We start from the raw sequence: 21,624 nt of genomic DNA on the forward strand, positions 1-21,624 counted from the left end.
GCGGGCTGTGGGCGGAGCAAAAACTATAAAGAGGACGAAGCCGAGAGGCCGGCTCTCTTCTCTCTTCCCCTCTTGCTCTGTGCAGACTAGCTGTGGGAGACATCGGTTCTGGGCATTCAAAGCCTTACCCCTTTTAAGGGGCTTTTAGTAATTTTTTAAGTCAGCCCAGCACTGCAAGTTCTTTTTCTCTACCTGAGGGCTAGTGCTGCCTCAGCCAGAAGATCTCATATCCCTGCGCTCCTGGGGCATACCATCTACCGAGCCATAGGATCCCAAATTTTTATATTTTTCTGATTTCTGTAATTTTTCAATTTTTCTGTTTTCAATAAATTAATCTTTTTAAGAGTTGTCTCATTTCTCACATAAAGGAAACTAAAACACAGAGAAAGTTTATTTTTTAAAAGTATGAAAGGCAGTTTACTCGAACCCTGTTCTGGTGTGCTTTCTGTGCATAAATAGGCCCTAAGTATATGATCCACTGGCTGGTTTTTCCCCAATCTGTGCATCTGTTTTATTCAGTTGTCCTATGTACACCTGACAGAGAACTTCAGTCACGTAAACACTGGTAGTCTAGCAAACACATAATAAATACGACAAATAATAAGTTACAGATAGCTCATATATAACTGTTACCTCTGGTTTGGTATGCCTTCAACAGCAACACTTTAGTGCACAGCTGTAGATTCTGCCTTTGTTTTAGACTCAGTGTATTTTGTAAGCTGTGTATGATGCACCCGTGTAACTACAGCTTATGTTCTTTATGAGCCCTTAATCTTCCTTCACTTGAGGCAGCACTGCTACCCCACAGTTTGCAGTGTTCAATCTGCATCACTTGTCTTGAATCGTAGATTTATATCATGGCAGAGTATAGCAAAGGTATCTTCAATCTTCATGACAGCTGCACAGCATTTTTCTAGACTGACAGTCCTTGTCAAATCAACAACAACCCTGCTGCATCTAGTGCTGCTGATTTTCCATAAGGCATTTTAAAATGCCCAACGTTTAGTGAGGACAGTTGTTACTTCCCATCCAATTTACTAGGGTATCACTGCAGAATTTCCCCAAGGATAGGCATAATAATCTGTCCTACAGCACTGGTACTCTCTAATAAGGTGAAATAGAGTATTTTGAAAATGTATATTCATGTATATTTCTAATAGCCTAATGATCATAAAATTCATTCAGATATGGAATACCTAGCTAAATCCCTGAAGCAGCATTTTACTTAGTCCTGTGCATTGTCTTGGCAGGCCAATCATAATTTTGATTGTAACTGTGCCATATTGGGTTAACAAATATTTAGCAGAAAAGGGCCTTCAGCTCAGGTTTTATTGTGTTCTAGTTGCCTTTATTTCTTCCTATTGCAAGTTTGGCTGGTACATCCCTAACAGAAAGTTTATGATGGATCAAAAAGAAAACCTTGTCCAGTCCAAGTAGCAAAGGGAATGGATCCTTAATTACCTGTGCTTCCCTTTAATTACTGCCATTGATTTAAATCTTTACGGCAGTGGTTTAAAGTGACAATGTGTTTAGTGTAACATTTGTCAGAACAAGAAAAATTGGAACATGGTTGTGTTATCTAAAGAAGAGAGAGAAAATACCGAGATTGTTAAACTATTATATGTCCCTGTATAGAAATGTTTTTCACTGAGAACTGTAATAAATTGAGGTAATATTCTTAATTCTGGCGTAATAACTTGCTACTTTCATTGCAGCATGACTCAAAACACTTTTTTATCTCAGAGGAAACAGTATAAAACTAGGGAAATGGCCTTTGAGAGAAAAACTGTACCCCTGGTTAAGAGTTTACATGAAGGTATTTTTTTTAAACATTTCCTAAGAGGTTTTTGTAACAGCACTGAAAGAATATACAATGTAAAAGTGTAAAACTATATTGCATCAGAAATAGACCTCGCAGTACTTGTTACATGGGCTAATACAGGAGAGTGTGCATTTTGCATCACATCTATTTTCACAGAAAACTATTATTTTCATTAGTCTGTTTTAACCTGCTGTATTTTCCCTAAGTAGCAGATTCACCTTCCAGGACTAATTTATACAGTTCTGTTAGTGTCTTGGCTTCCAAAATGTTTTCAGGAATTGTGGTAAGCTCTTGTCACTGTTAATTAACCTTAAAGGCAAGACAATACAATTCCTCTGTAATTACAGAATGATACTACAGTCTTTCTAGCACTGCTGGTTGTAACTTTTAAATTAGTTTTAGAAAATAGCAAAACAATTTAGTAAGTCACCATGAAACTTGAAATAATCAAAAAGGAAACTATTTGGCCAATAACTAAATACTGCTCATTAACTATTGCTAATTACTGATTTTATTTCTAATGTGTCTGTTCATAGCTATGAGAAAATTCAAGCTTATGAAGGAAATGAAGATCAAATACACAAGTATAGAAAATAATAATCTACAATGGTATATTACTTTAATAATTTAAATACGTCTTTCTCTGCAAGGAAATGTTGTGCAATTCTTACTATGAATCAAAGTATTGAGGGGTAAGTCTCTCTCTTTTTTTTTTTTTCAGTTAAACTATGTAAGTAAACTGATAAATCATGTTTTTGGTTTTGACCACATAGATTAAACAAGAAATTATAGGGATTATAAAAATATTAAAATTTTTGTCCAATTCATGAAAGCATCTGAATTGACAGAGGCAATAAGCAGTCAAATTTGATAGAAAAAACTTTTTTTTAAATTTTTTTTCGATGTGCTGGAGACAGAAAACTCCTTATGCAGATATGCTTCCCTACAGTAGTCAATCTGATCAGCTTTCAATAGATAATCTTCATAGGATTATTAATTTTGTATCAAGAGGACAGTGAAGGAGCTGATGTGGAGCAGCATGTAAAGATGTGTGTGCCCTCTGTAAAGTCCTCTACAACAAGAAAATGTCTCTGCTTTAATAGGTATCCTTTAAGAGGAACTCTAAATTTAGCTTTCAAGGCTAAATTGTGAAAGACCAGAGGCCAAAGTCCGAGGCCTTTGAGCATTTGCATACAGGGGGTACAATGAAAAAATCCAACCCTTTTCCTGGTAAAATAATGGTTTAGAGTGCAATGCAGGAACTTCTTTGCTTCTTTCCCATTAGTTTAGTACTAGGAGTTTTGGGGGTAAAATCGTAGCTTTTAAGTTTCCCAATATTTTCCTTTATGTACTATAGTAGTACATATAGTACAAATTAAAAAAAAAAAAAAAGAAGAGGTGATAGACTCATCTGGATATTGTGTGTGCTGCTTATCATGGCTGAACTGATCCAGTTACAGCTGCTTGATATGGTTAATTCTCTGCAACATTAAATCAAAGCAACTATAACTGTGGCATTTTTAATAGAAAAGGAAAGGAACAGTATTTAAAGTTTAGTATTTGTGGAACATCAAAGAGCTGGTCAAATCATCATAAATTCTGCAGTAGTCTTGCACACATAATTGTATCATCTGTTTCAGATGCTCCCAAAAACCTTTGAAACAACTGCATGATTTCTTCAAGTGACCTTCCCACATGAAATTTACTTTTGCAAGCAACTCTTGAGTATCAGAGAATGAGATGAAAATTCTCTGATAAACAATTTAGAGAAAAGTAATTTCTGGTTTACTATCAGTTGTGTAAATTCACGACATGTATGTAATTGCTTAAACTGAGAACTGTCTTGTTAATAACATCTTTATACTGACTGCAAGCCGACAGGTCTTCCCAAAAAACTGACTACTTTTGAATTCCAAGTGTCAAAAAGTGAGTACTTTTTATTTCAGTATTACCCAAGTATGGCTCAGTGGATTTTCTGTTAAGGTTATCTGATTCCTTTCCTGAGCATGAGGGAAGGAGGGTTTTCTTAAAGACTTTAAGAATGGAAAAGGTCAGGATGGCATGAAAGAGTATTTTTCAGACCAAAAAATGAGAAACTGATTGAAAGCCTGCAATGTAAAATTACAGTCTAACCTCTGTTATACAGAGGTTAAATTGTATGATTTTTGATCATTTATCAAAATAAAATTTCTGATGAGAATCTGATTTACATAAAACCAATTCAAACCAACCACCCCTTCACCCAGATTATATTATAGTTAATATATTTCTCATTATATTAGTAAATTCTAAAATAATCATTAAATTCATTCCATCAATTCTGTTCTTCCCCAAAATGCTGAACAGGAATGAGGAGTGATAACAAATCAAATAGATATAAGCATCACTAATCCATACAGCTCAGCTCTCCTTGAAATGTAAATTCCAGAAAGGGACTTGCATTTTCAAAGATGCATATAGCTTCTGCTAGCTGGTGCTCCTGCATTCAGCTCATTTAAAGATTAGCTGTAAACTTCAGAGAACAAAGAGAGAGAAGAGAAGAGAAGAGAAGAGAAGAGAAGAGAAGAGAAGAGAAGAGAAGAGAAAAGACTTGATGCCTGCAAGCATAAATATAGAAAGACATTAGAATTTTCTCCCTTCCTTTTTCTTGGAAGGCTGTGAAATTTAATGTGGCATATAGACATCTGAATTCTTCAATTACCAGCATCTACCTGAAACTTTTATTAAAGTATACATTGTTTTCAAATTTGCTTCTTGTAAGGAAAAAAAATAAGAAAAGAGGAAAAAGACAAAGAGAGTTTTGGAATGTATAAGAAACAGAAAGTTATATATTTCTGTCTGATACAAGATGCACTTATGTTGCTCCCTTCAATAATGTATTTCTGAAATGAGTGGACTGGAAGGAGTTTTGTTTATCACTGAGATTGGATTGGTCAGAAAGAACCAGCCATGCTAGACAATACTGGGAATCTGGATTTGGGTGTTCTGTTATCAGACAAAAGTGCTGTGCCCACAAAATAGAAAAAGTTATTCTGATATAGAATCACACTATTAATTCAGAGTTCAGAAATATTCTGGTTGAGGTTTTTACTTGACAAAAGACAAAGAAGATACAGTTAGACTGCACAACTGTAATTATTAAAGTTTGCCTATCCAATGTCCTTGTAGAGATGGTAGAAGACCAGCATAAATATCCTGTTCTTTGATTAATTTGAAACAAATACATTTGTATTTCCACAGATTCTTATTGACATTGTACTTTGTAGTGCCTATATTGGATCAATATTAATAATTAAGAAGCCACAATCTCAGAAAAAGTGGCAGAAGTAAAAGAAAATTTGAGCCATTTATAGCAATCAGAGTTGTAGTAAACAAACCTACTTCAGAAAGGTAATTTCAGAGATTAATTATATGCTAATGAAAATAATTTTCTCTCATATATACAGTATATTTTCTTTCATACATACATAAGCAAGTCATGGAACAGATAAAGAATAAGAATTATTATATTATTTTTAACATTTTACATTTATTGAGAGAATATTTGATGAAGGCTATTTCCACATAATCTGAGTCCAATTCTATCCAGCTTCAGAGGAATACTGCTATCTGCCTAAGTAGCCCACTCACAAAGTATTAAAAGCCTAAAAGTCAGCCCAGCAATACATACCTTTTAGCCTGGAAGTGGAAGAAGCCCATGGTAGGAACATACACTCCTTTAGGATGAGCAGTGACTTAGACAGAAGGACACAGATGCCTGACCCTTGTCAGGGTTCAGTGGGGTTTGATGCTCAGATTTTCTTCTTTGGTATTGATATATAATAAAATGTTTACATGAAAAAGCAGAAAAGATCAGCACAATACTGTTAAAAAAAATTGAAAATAAAATCCTGATGCAAGGCTATAAATGGTTGTGGTTCTTACAGACAACCTGAGTATGTCATACTGAGTGTACTGAACATTGTGTCTGAGTAATGAAACGAGGTTATTTTAATGTTGAGACTATCCCATGGTCTGCATTGGAAATGGCAAAATAAAACTACATCATGCTTCAGGGGGCAAGCAAATAATTTTTTTTTAAACAAGAATCATTGTGCCAATGGAGATATATAAACCAAAGCCAGGAGAACAGAATAACTAGTCACAGAGTACAAACATAATTCATGTGGTAGTACTAAGAGCTTTTCCATTCAAGAGCAAAGTGACATAATTTATATAATCAAATATTTGTACAATTGCTCATATTAGTAATTTTTTTGTATTGATTTTTTTTAGTGTATAGAGTATCGGTGTTCCTGGGATATTTTAATTTCTTTACATTCAGAACTCTAATTTTAACATTCTTCAAAAAGTTCATATTCTTACTTTGGAGATTTTTTTTGCAAACCCATGATAGTAAGTGTGGTTTAATATTAATGTCATACAGGCAGGTAACTTCTAGTTCACCTATTCAAAATTACAGGTGAAATAGATACCTTCTATTTTTAATTAATTACTTCAACATATTAAAGAGGATGATTTATTTATTGGAGCTACTATGTATGCCCCTATTTTAACATACAATTTAAACTTATTTTATGCAAAAATCTATAAATCAACACCACTATCGTGGGATATAAAAAATACTAACAACAAAAAATACAGAACAGTTAGAATAATACCATTTCCAATATTTACATTTTTTACAGTTAAATGCATTTTTCCAAAGCAGCAGAAATCTTGTAGAGATATGTCTTTGCTAAGTCTGCTGAAGTTAATGTACTTGCATGATGAGAGAAAGAAGATCAGAATATGACTCCCAGTAATCATACAAATACATAAAACTTATTATTCCCAACATAGAGAGTACCATTTCAATGAGTCAACAGATGTGTTGTTCCAATGAAGCATGTAACCAGGATGTCAATTCTCACAATACAAGTCATTACAGTTTAGAAAGATGAGTCTGAAAGTTTGCCTCAGGCCCTTTTTAAGAAACATTGACTCCAAATACGTTAATGCCAGTCAAAGGAATGATTAACCATCCTGTAAAATTTTGCATTGTGCTCTCTGAAGTAAGAATATAGTTGCTCCAAAACAGTGCTGTTAACAAGAGGGTGGGGACGCCCTTTGGATTCATGTAAACATCTCTCCCTCCCATCACTTCTGATGCAGTAGAATCCCTTGGTCTGGTTAAAATAAAAATTAGAAGACATAATTCGAGAAGGAAGATTTAGAAATCTTTCAACTTTTTGTAATTCAGGAAGAGGGTCCTTGATTAAAGTATTGCCATCCACTATGTGAATCTGATCCAAACTGAAATGCTTAAGCCACTTTTCCATATGAACATCATATAGACTTCTCTGAATAGCTTTGTATTTGGTATTAAGCACTCCATTCTTAATAACAATATCTTCAAAGAGCTGAACAGGCTTGTGGCTTTCTACTCTGTTGTAATATACTTGGGTATAGTCAGATATAACTCTCTCAGTGGGATCTCTTAGAATGAGCAGCAGTTTAATGGAACTATTCATGTCATGAATTCTTCCTGGAGCCTGTGGTGATGTAAAATAGCCTGGTGTTTTCTCAATTGTAATTTGATTTCCATAAGAAAATGGCATCAGATTTCTATACCAGTCTATTCCTTTCACGTAATTTTCATCCCAGTCAAAGAAGTGGACTTCCGTAGCTGCTACCACAATATTAGGATGAATATCCAACATTTCCAGCAAAGCCCTCGTTCCTCCTTTACGAACTCCTATGATGATTGTCTGAGGTATTTGCCGGCTCGTGCCAGGAGGTCTCACCTGTGCTGAATAGTGCTCACTTTTATTGCTGAATAATCCCACTTGTGACTTCAGTGTATCCAACAGTGCCCCATTCTCAACAGGAGCACCCTGAGCATGAGTCAGCAGAAGATAAGCTGACACGAGTACGAAGGCCATGTGGAGAGGAATAATTATTTCAAGATAATGTTTTGCTCGACTAAAGAAAGAATAGGTGAGTCCCCTCTTGAGGTGGTTGGCAGAACCCGTGGTAAGCACACAGCAAGCTTCTGAAGCATCTACGAAATAAAATAAGACAAGTCAGTTTTTCTAAACTCATCATCAGTTGAAAATTCAACTCATAATTCAGTTCGCATATCTGTGATCCCAGTAGAAAATGTATAGGGAAGTTATTTCTTTTTTCCTGACTTTATTTCAGAAGGACAAAAGAGTCCCATGTGTTGGGGTTTTTTCTCCTTACCCTGAGTGACCAGTGATGGATACAGATTTCTTTCAACAGATTTTATTTCCTCTAAGCAAACTAGAATTGTTTACCTGATTTTAAATTCCTGACCATTTGTTGCTTGCTTTGGTTTTTTTAATTATCTTCCATACATACCACATACTTCTCTTGTTATAAATACCGTACCCAGTATGATGATAATAACTCGAAAGAATATTTGAATGTCAACACCTTTCCTCAAATTCCCTGCCAGAATAGTATATTCTTATATAAATAACAGACATGGATGATGGTGCCACCATTTGGGTTCTAGTGAGCTATGAATCATACCAAAAAATTCTGTTTGGTTTGACACAGAAAACAAAACACAGATATAGGCAAAGTTTTGGAATCTGAGACTTTTAGAGCAGAAAACTAACTGTGTCAAAGCAAGAGTAAAGTGGCTAAGTTGGATAGTGGGGGAAAAAAATAAATGATTCAGGGTGGATGGATTCTCTACAACTATCCAAGTGTTGTGATACATAGTCATATAAGTGTTGGAAAAAATCTTGGCAAAATCAGATCTTCAGATAGTATTCTGAAGTTCCTCCAAAGCTCTGTATAAGAGATACCCAGATGTTTTCTGGTCACTCAGAGATTTCTGCAGGAAAGCAAGTCTGCTTGAAGCCAAATAGCTTCTTTTATTTAATCCACATCGCATATGGTTATTTTAAGACGTGGCAAACAATAAATATCTTCAAAATTTGTGAAAACTTTAGGCTCACAGGTATGTGCATGTGCACATGTAAGCGAAAGAAAACGTCTCTGTAAGTGTAATTGTGTTACTAACATTTGAAATCTCTTGGATAACTCTTGTATATAATATTTGAAACAGATTGCTTACAGATCTGCCATCACGACAGCAGTGATAAATTCAGATCAAGGCAACGTCTGCTCTAGAACCACTGTGCTTGGGTTTCCTATTGCTGTCTGAAAATCCTACAGGACAAATTCCCATTGAGAGGATTCTTGAGTTTCACTCGATTTCTGAGCAATTATAGAATTTTAAGATTTGTGGGACAGATCTACATTCTTAACTTATTTTGTTTTCAATGTAGCATGCAGAAACAAGCTATTTCATACAGTGAAGCAGCAGTCATTTAAAAAACAATAACCATTTTTGGAATAGTTTTAAGTTATGGCTAGTATTTTAAAGTAGTCTCAGAAATGTTACTTAGCTCTTTCTTCAGTGTTCACTGTTCCTTTCTTTTTCTGAATATATTGGTCACAGTAATTCATCTCTTAGAAAACACAGCCAATTCCCATTTGTCATGGCCCTGAGGAGCATTCAATATTTCTATTTGAAAATTGTTTACTTTGAGTCTTACTTTACAGGCTTAAAGATTTTAAATTTTTGGTAACAGTCTGGGCAATGCAGCAGATTCATTAGATCTGTTTTCTAAATCTTATTGAAACCTTCTCTATGATACCTGAAGGAATGAGACTCACCACCAGCAGAGGTGCAGGTGAATCTAAGGTTTATGCAGAAGCATCAGTATATGTATATATCCATACTTCTAAGAGCTTTTTTGGTTACAGTTTACAGATGTGATCACAGTCCTACAATAAATCTGTCTTCCTGACATTTTCCATTGTTCTCTCCAAGGCCATGGTAAAGGAGCATGAAGAGTGTGTGTAGAGTGTGTGTGTCTTATATTGACATAGAAGTAGGAACTCGTTCCTTCATTTCTATATCAGGTGCACGCTGTGTCAGGGAGACCTTCCGCTGCTTCTGCCAGCACTGCTGCTGTCATTCTCTGTTTAACTCTTACACCAACACCTGTTAACCCAGCACTTCTCCAACTTCTTGGATATCTGGGGAATGACTCTTGTCAGCTTCAATGAGCACTAAACTCACAGATAGATAGCAAATATTAACAGGAGGACAGAACAGGTATGTTTATACCAAAACCATTTATAGTTACTATTCCTTTGGATGGCAAGTTTGGTGCTGCTGAGGAATTAAAATGCATTCTGCTATAATGGCAGCTAATGCTGGTTTTGGAAAGCTCTGTAGGACACAGAGCATGAAATCTGAAGCGTCACAGCCCAGATGATTCCTGCAATGCCAGCTTTCAAAGAAGGGACTCTGCTTTAATAATTTCAAGCCAAATTTTTCATGATTCCCAAGGTTCCTGAACAGTTCAGTTTGAGGAAAGGCACAGCTATGCCTAAGATTGTTTCGGAAGTAGCAACGTATGACACTATGGCAGCTTTCCAGACCTGTGATGCCAGCAGGCTGGGATTTGGGAGAGGGGGCCAAGGGAGCAGTTAATCTTCCCTTTAACCTGTTCTGAAATCCCAGTGTTTGTTTACATTCTATTCATCTTCATTGTTAAATTAAAATTCTTTCAGAAAGGCTGAGGAATTGTTTTTGTAAAAATCTTACAATTTTTCTCAACTTACTTCTTTTGTGCTAATACAGCACATTATACATTATAAATACACTTACACATCTATGCATTAGGTTACAAGTACTTTGAACTGAGGCAAGACCAGCATGAATATCTCCCAAGCAAGGGATTACTTATAAATACCAACATGGAGACATACAGTTCATTATTTGATTTAAATTCTGTAACTATCCCATTTTGAAACAATTTCATTAAATGATTTTTGACATTTCAGGCAACTTTATTTAACCAGAAAGAAAACTATTTTTAGATTTTTTGATAATAAGTGTTCTTGAGACTAACTAGGTTAGTAGCTTAAATTGAAAAAATAGAAAGGAAGAGGGAAAAAGTAGGAATTTCTCTGAAATAAACTAAAACCAGAGTAAAAAAGAAACAGAAGTAATTGATACTGGGACTCTGCAGTAGTATAGACAGAGATGTGCTCTTCCTAGATCTGGTGACAGGTAAAAAAATTCTCAAATTCACTTTTTAATTTTGTTTAAAAAATTCAAACACACCAACATTATTTCATCCCTAACTAACTGAGTTTTCTAGTTTCATGCACCTAAGAATCAGGTGCAAATACTGAAACCCAAAGAAGACTGTAAGCTGAATGAGAAAGTCATACTTATCACTGAGGAAAGATTGGTCTTCCAAAATATTCTCAGGTTCACTTCTGATGTGAGTGAGAGTCTGCTTAATTTTACCATCTCAGACACACTCAGACACCAAGTAGCAGAAGGGATTCTACATTTTCTATGGACTGAAGTATTGTTTGAAAAAGAATTAAACATAGTTATTAACTAGTTTAACCAGCTTTCAAATTAATTAGTTGTTTTACAAATTTCTTAGAATCATAGCTAGAAAAAAGCCTTACCCAGGAAAAACTACAGATAAAATCAAATTCAGAGTGTGCTGTAAAACTGGTGCCTAAATAGATCAAATTTGCCTTTGGGAGCAGTTCTGTCAGAACAACATTCCTGCTTTGGCCTAAGATATTTGATTGATTCCAGCCAAGCTCTAAGATGTTATATCCTGTGGTTAGGTTATAATTGCTAGATAAATGTAAAGGTTTTAAAGAAGATTTATCATATATAATTGGAATGTTATTTGAATAATTTTGTGTTGTTGCTTTTATGCCTTTATGCAATTAAATGTACATTTTTAGAAGATATTAACTGCTTTTTATAATGAAAACAATATATTTTACATTGGTGCACTGCACCAATGAAGAATCTGAAATTATTCTTATGAAATTAACCCCATGACACATGATCAGAATTACAGTGCCTTATTACTGTTTTTCCCCATTATTTGGTAGTGTTGGTGCTGTTCAGTAACACAAGGAACATCAACAGATAGGATACTTATTAAGCAGAAATGAACTTCAGAAATAAATTCATGCTGCAGAAAGGACTAATTAAGTAAATAATACCTTGGGCTGTTGTTTGTTTTACTTTCTTAAAACCTTGGACTAGACTGGAGAAGCTTCTATGCTGGCTGAAAAATCATTTTAATATTACAGAAATGTACTAAAGACCCTTAACTGCTGCACTCTACTCTAAAAATCTTCTAAGCAGCTTATGATTTATCTTGCTTTGGGGTAAAGTACAAAATCATAGCGTAAACCTAAATATATTATTATTAATAATTTATAACATTATTAGTTCCTAATAATACTTCCCACTGCCTGTGATGCTTTTAACTGGAGAATTCTGCAGCACTCTGTGTTAATGAATTGCCTCCACCTTATTAAGGCACCATTCTCACCTTACAGGAAATTGCAACTGATCAACCTATAGAGCCAGTTCAGGAGTGCAAATGCTTTGGAAAGTCAGGTTAATCTGATCTGCTCAAGGTCATACAGCAGGTTTATAGTCCAACCAAGAATAAAAACCCCGGGGCTTCTAATTCTCCATCCAATTCCCCTTCCAATTCTAACTTCATGCCATTCCACAGCAGCCTCTCACAACCCTTATGATAACTTATAGCTGGATTATACACTGAACTGAAAAACAAAGAGGTTCCTCAATGTTTCAGCATAACGTACAAGTGTTTTTTGGAGTAAAGCTATTTCTTCCCACTTGCTCCTTGGAAAAAAAAGAAAAGAAAAGGAATCAAGTACAAACTCAGGATTTTGTTGTTTCAAGGTATTTGTGCAGAAATACTTCTGTTGGTGACTGAAAACTGCAACAAGGGGAGGTGGTCAGAGTAAGTATAACAAAACACCAATTTTTGAATTGATTTTTAAGTCTTGATTTTTAAAAATATATTGGGATTCAAAAAAGGGTACCACTTTTCCTGTTAATTCCTATTAGATATGAACTGATCCCAACACAAAGATCAATCACTGTGAAGAGTACAGTTCAAACATGTTAGGGCTTACTGCCACACAAACTTGTAACAGCTCAATTATACCTCTATATTTAAGAAGATCTCTAATGCTGACAATACAGAAAAACCATTGCAGCCTAACTGTATTCACAACCAAAGGTCATAAAAGGTGAACTGTTTCAGAAATTTTTTGAAGGACAATCATACTGTGATGACAATCAGACCAGTGTAAGGTATCCCTATAAAGACTGGCTTATGTAATAAATAATTCTAAACAACAATATAATTCTTAAAGTTTTGGAATATCTGCAATTAGGCTGGTGATTTTCCTTCAGTAAAACTAGAGTTAGCTGCATAGCATAATAAATGCAAATCTGCACTCAGTATGGGCTATATATTTCTTAAAAACAGGCAAATGAACTATCCAGTGCATATAGGACACATTACTAATAGAATCCAGTATCAATGTATTCAAATCCAATTAAGCAATGACTAATTCTATTAATTCTAAGCATTGAATATTAGAAGTAATACTATCATCAAAAGTCCTCTTCATAATACCTTAATTCTGATTTATAGTATAATTCATAAAATAATGGACATTTTAAAATACTTGGCACATGTCCAATGGTTGAACAGAAAAGTATCCTCTTTAATATTAAATGAAAGCAAATACAGTTCAGCTACTTCTTTTCACACATGTGAGATATGCCTAGGCAGAGCTCAGGAGACAATGAGAGCACATTTCTGAGTGTGAATAATGCTTAAAATTTTGGAAAAGTTTCCCGCATAAAACCAATTGTAAGTCTTAGTTTTATTGCAATTTTATTAAAGCAATTACTTCAGGTTTATGTTAGGCTGAGATCAATCAGGTGCAATGGAATAGTTTTAGAGCTGTGCCCCAGAAGTGAAAATTGATTCAGAAGAATCCCAAATTAACTATTACATGAAACTAAAGACTGTGTGGGAGAGGACAGCTATCCCAGCACAGGATGACCCTTTATAGGGCATGAAACTTTTCTGCTACACTTTTAGTCTATGCTCCATTCCCAGACTAAGTAACAGACTAAATAACTTAGTTCCCAGACTAAATAACATTTGCACTGACATTACTGGGCTTTATCAGAATCAGGTAGGAGAGATCAGTCAGTTCCATGGGTATACAGAGATGGACATGAAGAACATCTGTAGCCATGGAAAATGTCTGCCAACTGGAGAAAGCAAGAAAGGGTAAGAGGTGGTAAAATACAACGCTGGAGTTTTGTAACAGAGCTACAAGTTGAGCTCCAGTGATCTCTTTTCATACAAGGAACAGAGGACTAAGTACAAAAAGGAGCACAGACCCAAAGTCAGATAAATATTGCAGCAGTTCATATTGCTGATAAAGAACCTTAAGAGTCTTGTAGGCACCTAAGAATTCTGTTCACTTTACTCAAACGATGGATGTATTTTCATTAGGGAGATGCACTAAGAATTCCTAAATGACGTATTGCCTAAAAATTCATGATCCCACAAACTGTCCAGAAATGCTGCCTTGCTGTTGTAACACCTCTTTGGGTAATGAAAGAGTTTATAGGTTTCTTTTTAAGCATCAATAGAAAAATATATGTTAGCACAAAGAAAGACAAAGACATTAACATTTCAAAGTCCTAATCTCAGCAGTGAATTTATTTGTGTGAACCTTTTCTAATGAGATTGCAGTTTTATAACAGCCAACAGTTACTACCTTAGAGGAATAAAAAAGAAAATAGCTATTTGGTGAGTAAAGATAGGAGCTGCAAAGTAAGAGCAATTGGCTGCAGGCTTCTACCAGGTACACAGACTATAATGGATAAAAAGGAAAGCTAAGAAATGTTAGCATAAACTATAAACACCATTAAATCATTGGCAGGTGATATTAACAGATAGGAGTTTGGAAAAAAGTTTGCTTCCCTAAGGCTAGCATTACTTTTCCTAATTCCCTTTTCTGATAATTCAAGATAGAAAATTGCCTGATGATAATATGACTGCAAATATGAAGCAGTAGAGTAATATATACAGCATAAATACACTAATAAATTTCTGAGCTAAATAAACCTTCTACTCCTGTAGCTTACACACTTATATTTTATGGTATCTTTGAAAAATATCGTACTCAAACCATCCACATAAAAGTCACTGAATTACAATTTCATAAAGATCTTTAATATGTTTAGTCCATAAAGTGAGGTACATTCTAAGGATACTTCTAAAGAGACATAAATAAAAATTGTGTTCCTATTAAGATGTAAAGAGTGGATAGTGGTCAGATTAGCACAGATGAGAAGGCCAGTTTTACTTATCACATTGGCATATTTCAAATGGAATTGCATTACCATTTGGTTGAATTAAACTTACACCGCTAATTGTTAATTAAGCATCTGAATTAATATAAATTGAAGTAACAAAGGTGCCATGCCAGTTCTTCAGCCAAACAAGCAGTAATCATGTAACTATAAAGGTGCAAGATGTAACGATGTGTGGCTGATAAGTAGCTTTTGTGTATATTTCTACAGTACAACAATAAGGTTAAACTTCAGCCTCTCTACCCCTGCTATAATTAATTCAATATTATTAATTTTCCCACACTCATTGTCACAAAGAACAACACCTTAATACTCACTGATGCTTAGGAAATAAAATTGGAATTTGATGAAGAGGATTTATGAGAGACCTGTCATTCAAAGGAAGAGATTCCTCAGAGGGTAAGAGATGGCAAGAGAAGCTTTCAAAAGGGATGAGGACAGGTTAACTCTGTGGTACAAACCAGCAAATTCCTACAGGACATCCATGTCAAATAACTGACCCTAACAGCTTTGATGTTCTTGAAAAGAGCACAGATTCTTGGTATTAAAAAAACAAACCCAAAAAGTCACACACACAAACCCCTCCACCAAATCCTACCCCTGCCAAAAAGCCCCGAACAAAAGCCAAAGAAAAACCACAAGCCCGTGCTGGTTTTAAGGCATTACAACTTCAAAGGCTCCCAAAAGAGCTATCTTGCCTCACAGAGGAGTTCTTCTGGGCAGCACTTGCCAATATTATACCTTTTGTTTGCAGCACTGACCCAGTGCAGGGGAAGAGTACTGTAGGCAGAGCTCATCAGACAGTGGCAGCTGCTCAGGGAGCACCCTCAGACAGCCAGGAGTGACATGTGGGGAACTGGGCAGTAAGAGAAGCCAGGCAGCAAAAGTCCTGCAGGCAGGGTGGCTTCTTTATCCCCACCTTCAAATCTGTCCAACAGTGAAACCTCTCAGATGAGCCTGATGAGCCAAGGTCAGTGTCTTACCCTTTGTTCATGTCTTTTTGAATAACTTTTCCAAGGCTCTGGCATTAGTCCCTGGGAAGTAGTTCTAGGATGTTGTCTGATAAGAAGTGCTCTGTTGGGTGTCTATAATTGCTCTATAACTGCTGCATATCCACATTATACAAAGCATGAAACAAACTGATCCTTCCCTTGGTAAGAAGTCTGGCTATCCAACAATCAGCAGGTTGGAGACCTTCTAGTGTCAAATGCAAACAGTAAGAGAAGGATCTGACTTCTTGGCTCAGGGTTACACTGTAAAGCACAGATGTAAAGTGAGCAGGGAATTCACCCAGAATAAAACAAAGCAGCTGAAAGGCCCATCAGAGTTGAAATCTTTTGGCCTTGTAAAGGATGACTGAACAAAATTCAAGAAAAAATAACAGCTCAGGAGCAATTTTTTTTTAAAGAGTGACTACAGAACAGAGGTTGTAAGAGGATATAAAGAAGCTGAAATAATAAAGCAATGATGGATTTAAGATTGAAAATTTAAACTTGAAATTTTGGGTACTGGCATAGGCCCTGATGAGACACAAGATCAAGATAAATATCAGAGAAAAAGTGTGAGTGAGTATGAATGTTTGATAAAATAATGGGATTTACAAACTAAGAAACATGCTAAATCCACACTGAGTTTAGGCATGCTGAGAGATTCTGGGCATCAAAGAATCAAAAATTATACAGAAAAGACCTTATAGTCCATCTTTCCTCAAAGTAAACAAACAAGTACAACTTGAAGTAAGAGACCACGGAAAGCAACTCTTTAGCAATTCTTAACACTGATTAATAAATATATTAGTAAAATATATAAAAATATATTAGTAAAATAAATATATTAGTCAAAACTCTGTCTGACCCTGGTAAACAAATCCTTGCTAATAAAAAAGGTAAATATACTGCAATACAGAACAGGCAAACATATTAGAAAAGAAACAAATAGACAATACTTTTCTTGAATAGAGGCTCAGTGCCTTCAACACATATTCATCATCAAGCTATGTGCATGTTCAGCCCAGTAGATAGCTGTAGAGATGCAGGAATGAAAGCAGCCTAAGGAACATTTGAAAATGCCTGATAACCACAGTACAACACATAAAACAGCCCAGTGTGTGACACTCACGCGTCTCTCGCGCTGCTCCTTGGGCTGACACTGGGAGGCAAAGATGACAGTCTGAAAACATGGAGTAAGTAAAAGGCAGATTATTTTTTGGCTATTATGGGAAGTCAGAAATCAGATCCTTGCTCCTTACCAAACCTTCTTCCACTGCCAAAGTAGCACGTTAAAATATAGTGAAAGAATACTCGCCACTCCAAAGAGTTTGAGAACAGATAACTATTACCAAGCAATTCTAATGCTTTTCTCCAGGACTTCTGAGATTTAGTAGGGTCCTATCTGACTGTCTTTTGCACCTTTTAGTTAGGAAAGACAGAACTTAGGAAAGCTTCTATGCAGTCCAAATTTTTCAAACATTGATGTGCAGCCTGAACCTGTAGGCATGTCAGTATTCCAATCAAAGGTATACTTACACATTTTAAAAACCCTTACACTTCAGTGGAAAACAAATCAAATCCCTCTCCTCTTTACCCCCAGTCCAGACATTTATGACAACTTCCCTGTGCGAAAACATTCTCTGCATCTACAGGTTTAAGGTGTCCTCAAAAAAACTTTCTGTTGTTACACCACTGCATTAAATAGCACAGTTAATTCAAGCAGAACATGCTCCTCACCACACAGCATCACTTCTGCCCCACAGCTCAGTGCCATGGTGAACCCAAGCAAGTCTTCTACACTGTTCCTCTAATGCTACTTCACTCCAAATCAGTTACAGCTTCTTAGAAAGCCTCTTTAATGGCTGAGAGTGCCTACAGCAATTTTTTGGCACCTTTAAGCTCTGTTAATTTTCACCTAAGTCTTTTAGATAGAATCATATTTAGGAGCCATCACATACATTCAGGATGTGGACTTTAAGACTTCAGATTTGTGATACTTGTGACAAATGGTGAGGGTTTGTCACATTAGAAAGTCTGACTAGAAAGAGCTACAATAGATGTGGTTGGAGACAAAATAAGAGCATGGTAAGATTTGCTCTCAGATTCAAATACTGTGTTTGCTATTTATGATAATAAAATATATTAGTAGTAATTTTTTATTTGAAATTGTAGTATCAATTTGGAAAACATCTGTTGCACCTAGGTATCTTATAATGACCTTTTCATATTTTTCTCCTTAAATCTGAATGGTCTTATCAGTATTCAGGGAGTTGTTAAGGTGCTATGAACACCTATAGCAGAGAAAGAGGTAGAGGTAGGGAAGGGCTCTGATATGTTCTCATAACTAACTGCATATTAATTAGAGCAATAAAGAGTTAGAATGTTCAAAGCCATTTCTTAAGACTGGGTAGACTGTACAACACATGCACTTTAATTGATTCTAAATCCCCTGATTTCATCCACTCAAGCTGAAGCCACTCAAAATACAAAGCAGACTGATCTCATAGTGCCACAACAACTGGATATGTCCCCAAGGACCAATACTTCAACATAACATAAAGGAGAAAGGTACCTCTATTATCTTATATTCTCCCTCTCAGTCTCCTTCCTTCCCAAATAAAAGAGAAAAACCCTCAAAGCACAAAATTTCCTTATTTAGTTCCAAACTGGCAAAAAACCTTTACTTTTTCTGTAGGAGGAGGTGATCATTTTTGTGATCCTAGATCCATGTTCTAGCTCCAGGTAATTTTTTCTTATTAGTATATATAGCTCATGATCCACACATTCCATACTGTTCTAGTCCACTTAATTTTTTTCTCAGGAAATGCAAAAAAAAAGAAAATTTGTTGATCAGTATTCATTTCTCTTTTCCTTATTCTCCACTACCAGTAAAAACACTGTTATATAAAGCAAAGATGTAGGTTTTAGTATGCGGTGGTTTTAAACATAAAATACACATCTTGTGCATCCTGATCCTTCTTTCTTTGCCCCATGAACCCCCTCAGCAGTCCCTATGGATGGTGCAATTTTAAAGAAAATAATTATCTCACTGCACTTTTTATATCTGACATTTTTCCTCCTTGTGAATGCATTCTGAGTTTTTGCAGTGTTAACAGTATATTATTAGCAGGTTTTTTCTGCAGCATCCTTCATCGGTGTCTTAGCAGTTACTTTAAACGTTTTGAACAAATGTCAACATGTGAATACCAGTTAATTTGCAAGTCCAGTGGGATTCATAGAAAAATATGGAAAGTGAAGCACTAAACCAACACTTTCATATCAGACTGCCTAGAAACATGTAAAATCAGAACTACGCTCTGCTGCCATTTTCTGCAGTGACCAGGAGTTTACTCCTTTAATAAAATGGAGATGGAGTTGGATAGTGCTGAAGCTAAGACTGCAATATCTTAATTCACTACATAAATTGCATTGCAATTTTTAAAGATATTGAGTACATGAGGCTTTTTTTGCATTTTAGGATGGCTGAAAACTCCACTGAAGGTTGCCTGTTTTCAGTCACTGGTACAACAATTTTCCAACTCAGCAACATGGAAGAAACATATGCCAGTATGTGTAAAGATTCTCTGGCAGACATTTGCAGCCTCCCACTTTGCAGCTGATGATGCGTCCAAACTTTGTACCATTTCATAGGAACTTTAATATTTTGAAAAAGCCTCACATAGACACAGTAGTTCAGAAAGATTAATATGAAATTTAATTAGGGAAAGAGGATCGCTGGTGGAATCTCCCAATTACTTCCACAACCTATCCATCCTCCTGCTCTCAGGGTTTAGTACCTCAGTGTTTGGCCACTGCCACATATAGTGGTTTGAAAGCATAGTCATAATACTATTTCCCCTGAGCCCAGTTTATGAGAAATGTGTACTTCTATTTAAAGCAACATCATGTTTAATTTTGTGACAACAAAGGATTTTTTTTGTGCATTCTGATTATGATTATGTTCATTCCTCTTACCTTAAATATATGCTCACAGGGGAAAATAAATCTGGATTTGAAATTTAATTTGTAACTATAAAATATGGAATAGTTATTTCTGTTTATAGCATACTAAAAAAGGTAGTGCAAATACGCAGTGTAAGGTACTGGTTATTGATGCCAGCTCTGTTTTAAAGCAATGGTAATAGCTTTTCCTCTCAAGGGAGGGCAGTATTTCTTCTACAGACTATAAATTGTATATATTATTTCACATTTTTAATGCTGAATTTTCATCTTAGATTTGTAATTTGACATTTCTTAGCTAAAATGTTTTTACACTCATGTCCCACATAGTCTTAATGGAATCTATCAATTTTAAGCAAAAAGAACAATATTAAGTGAAGGTTAAATTTCTTCTGCAAGGTTTTTTGTCGAGGGAGACAACATGGATGTACTAGGAAAATTGTTACACCTACTGATACCTTAAGAGGAGTTACAGTCAAAAGAAAAAGTCACTTTAAGTTTATAGATAATAAACAGTTCAGAGCAAATTTTGAGATCACAATCAAGATGCTAGGATCAAACAACACTGAAGTGTCAGTGTGTGAGAAATAAGGGGTTCAATTACTGAATGTGAAAGAGTCTTGATTCCTGTGCTATGGAGCTTACCAAAATTATATAAGAAATTAGGGCTTAGCATGTCAAAAAAAAAAATCATAAAATAAAGCTATTTCCTCTGACATTTAAAAAAATATAGCTGATATATCTGTCATTCAGAGTCTGGAAATATTTCAGTCAAGTATAAAAGTACCAGGAGAAATGTCATGAAGTCCAACCTATTTCATAAAACATCATGATCTGCTGTGTATGTGTGAGTATGCAAGAGAAATTGAATGTGAAGTACTTTAAATTATAACACGTAACCATCTTCTACTAAAAGCACCACAAAGCCAGTAGTGAAAGAGGAAAGGAGTGCAGAAATCAAGGGAAGTGATGAAGAGCAAAAAATGAAACATTTGTAGGAAAAAACAGGTTATTAATCATTTTAGTGAGGAGAGTTAGGTTCTATACTTGTGCAAATACGCACGGACACACATATATAGCACACAGAGAAATAAAGAACAGACAGTAATAGAAAACAATATAGGCAGATTAAAGAATTTAAATTACTTGGGTTTATGAGCAATGCAGCCGAGGCTGATAAACATAGATTGTAAAAGTGCATTGTAAATAGATAAATGTGTGTACACTGGAAACATGGTCAGAATCAAATGTTCAAGTGCAGAAGAACTTACATTTGTTACTACATATCAAACCTTAAGAAAATTTAGATTCTACTATAGTGCAGGTACAAAGGGAGGCAAAAGTGGTTAAGGATGGTACTGTGGTAGATTCAAGTGGAAATTGAATTAATTGGAGTTCAGGTTCCACATGTTCTTGTGGGGACTGGATCAAACATGCCTTGGGAACTTATGCCATAACAAAGTGAGAGGGAGTTTGAATTTACAGTTGATCACATGCTTCCCAGAGAGAGCAACTTACTCAAACTCTGTTTATTCACAGGGGGAGTTAATGCTCAG

General features: G+C 35.5%; 1 protein-coding gene across 3 annotated transcripts in view; it reads right to left on the bottom strand.

Moving 5' to 3' along the window:
* Window positions 1-2,497: 2,497 nt before the first annotated feature.
* Window positions 2,498-21,624, bottom strand: part of LOC125329630 (heparan sulfate glucosamine 3-O-sulfotransferase 1-like) — a 48,675-nt gene continuing 29,548 nt past the window's right edge. For 2 of the 3 annotated variants that reach the window (XM_048311830.1, XM_048311832.1), the window contains exon 2: window positions 2,498-7,865. In XM_048311830.1, the coding sequence (XP_048167787.1) occupies window positions 6,817-7,865 (1,049 nt within the window). In that variant the 3' untranslated portion in view covers window positions 2,498-6,816. Of the gene's footprint in view, window positions 7,866-17,237; window positions 17,314-21,624 lie in introns of those variants that run through there. The other variant, XM_048311831.1, reaches the window with a different exon arrangement.

This window comes from Corvus hawaiiensis, chromosome 8 (genome assembly GCF_020740725.1).
Source record: "Corvus hawaiiensis isolate bCorHaw1 chromosome 8, bCorHaw1.pri.cur, whole genome shotgun sequence".
Taxonomy (NCBI): domain Eukaryota; kingdom Metazoa; phylum Chordata; class Aves; order Passeriformes; family Corvidae; genus Corvus; species Corvus hawaiiensis.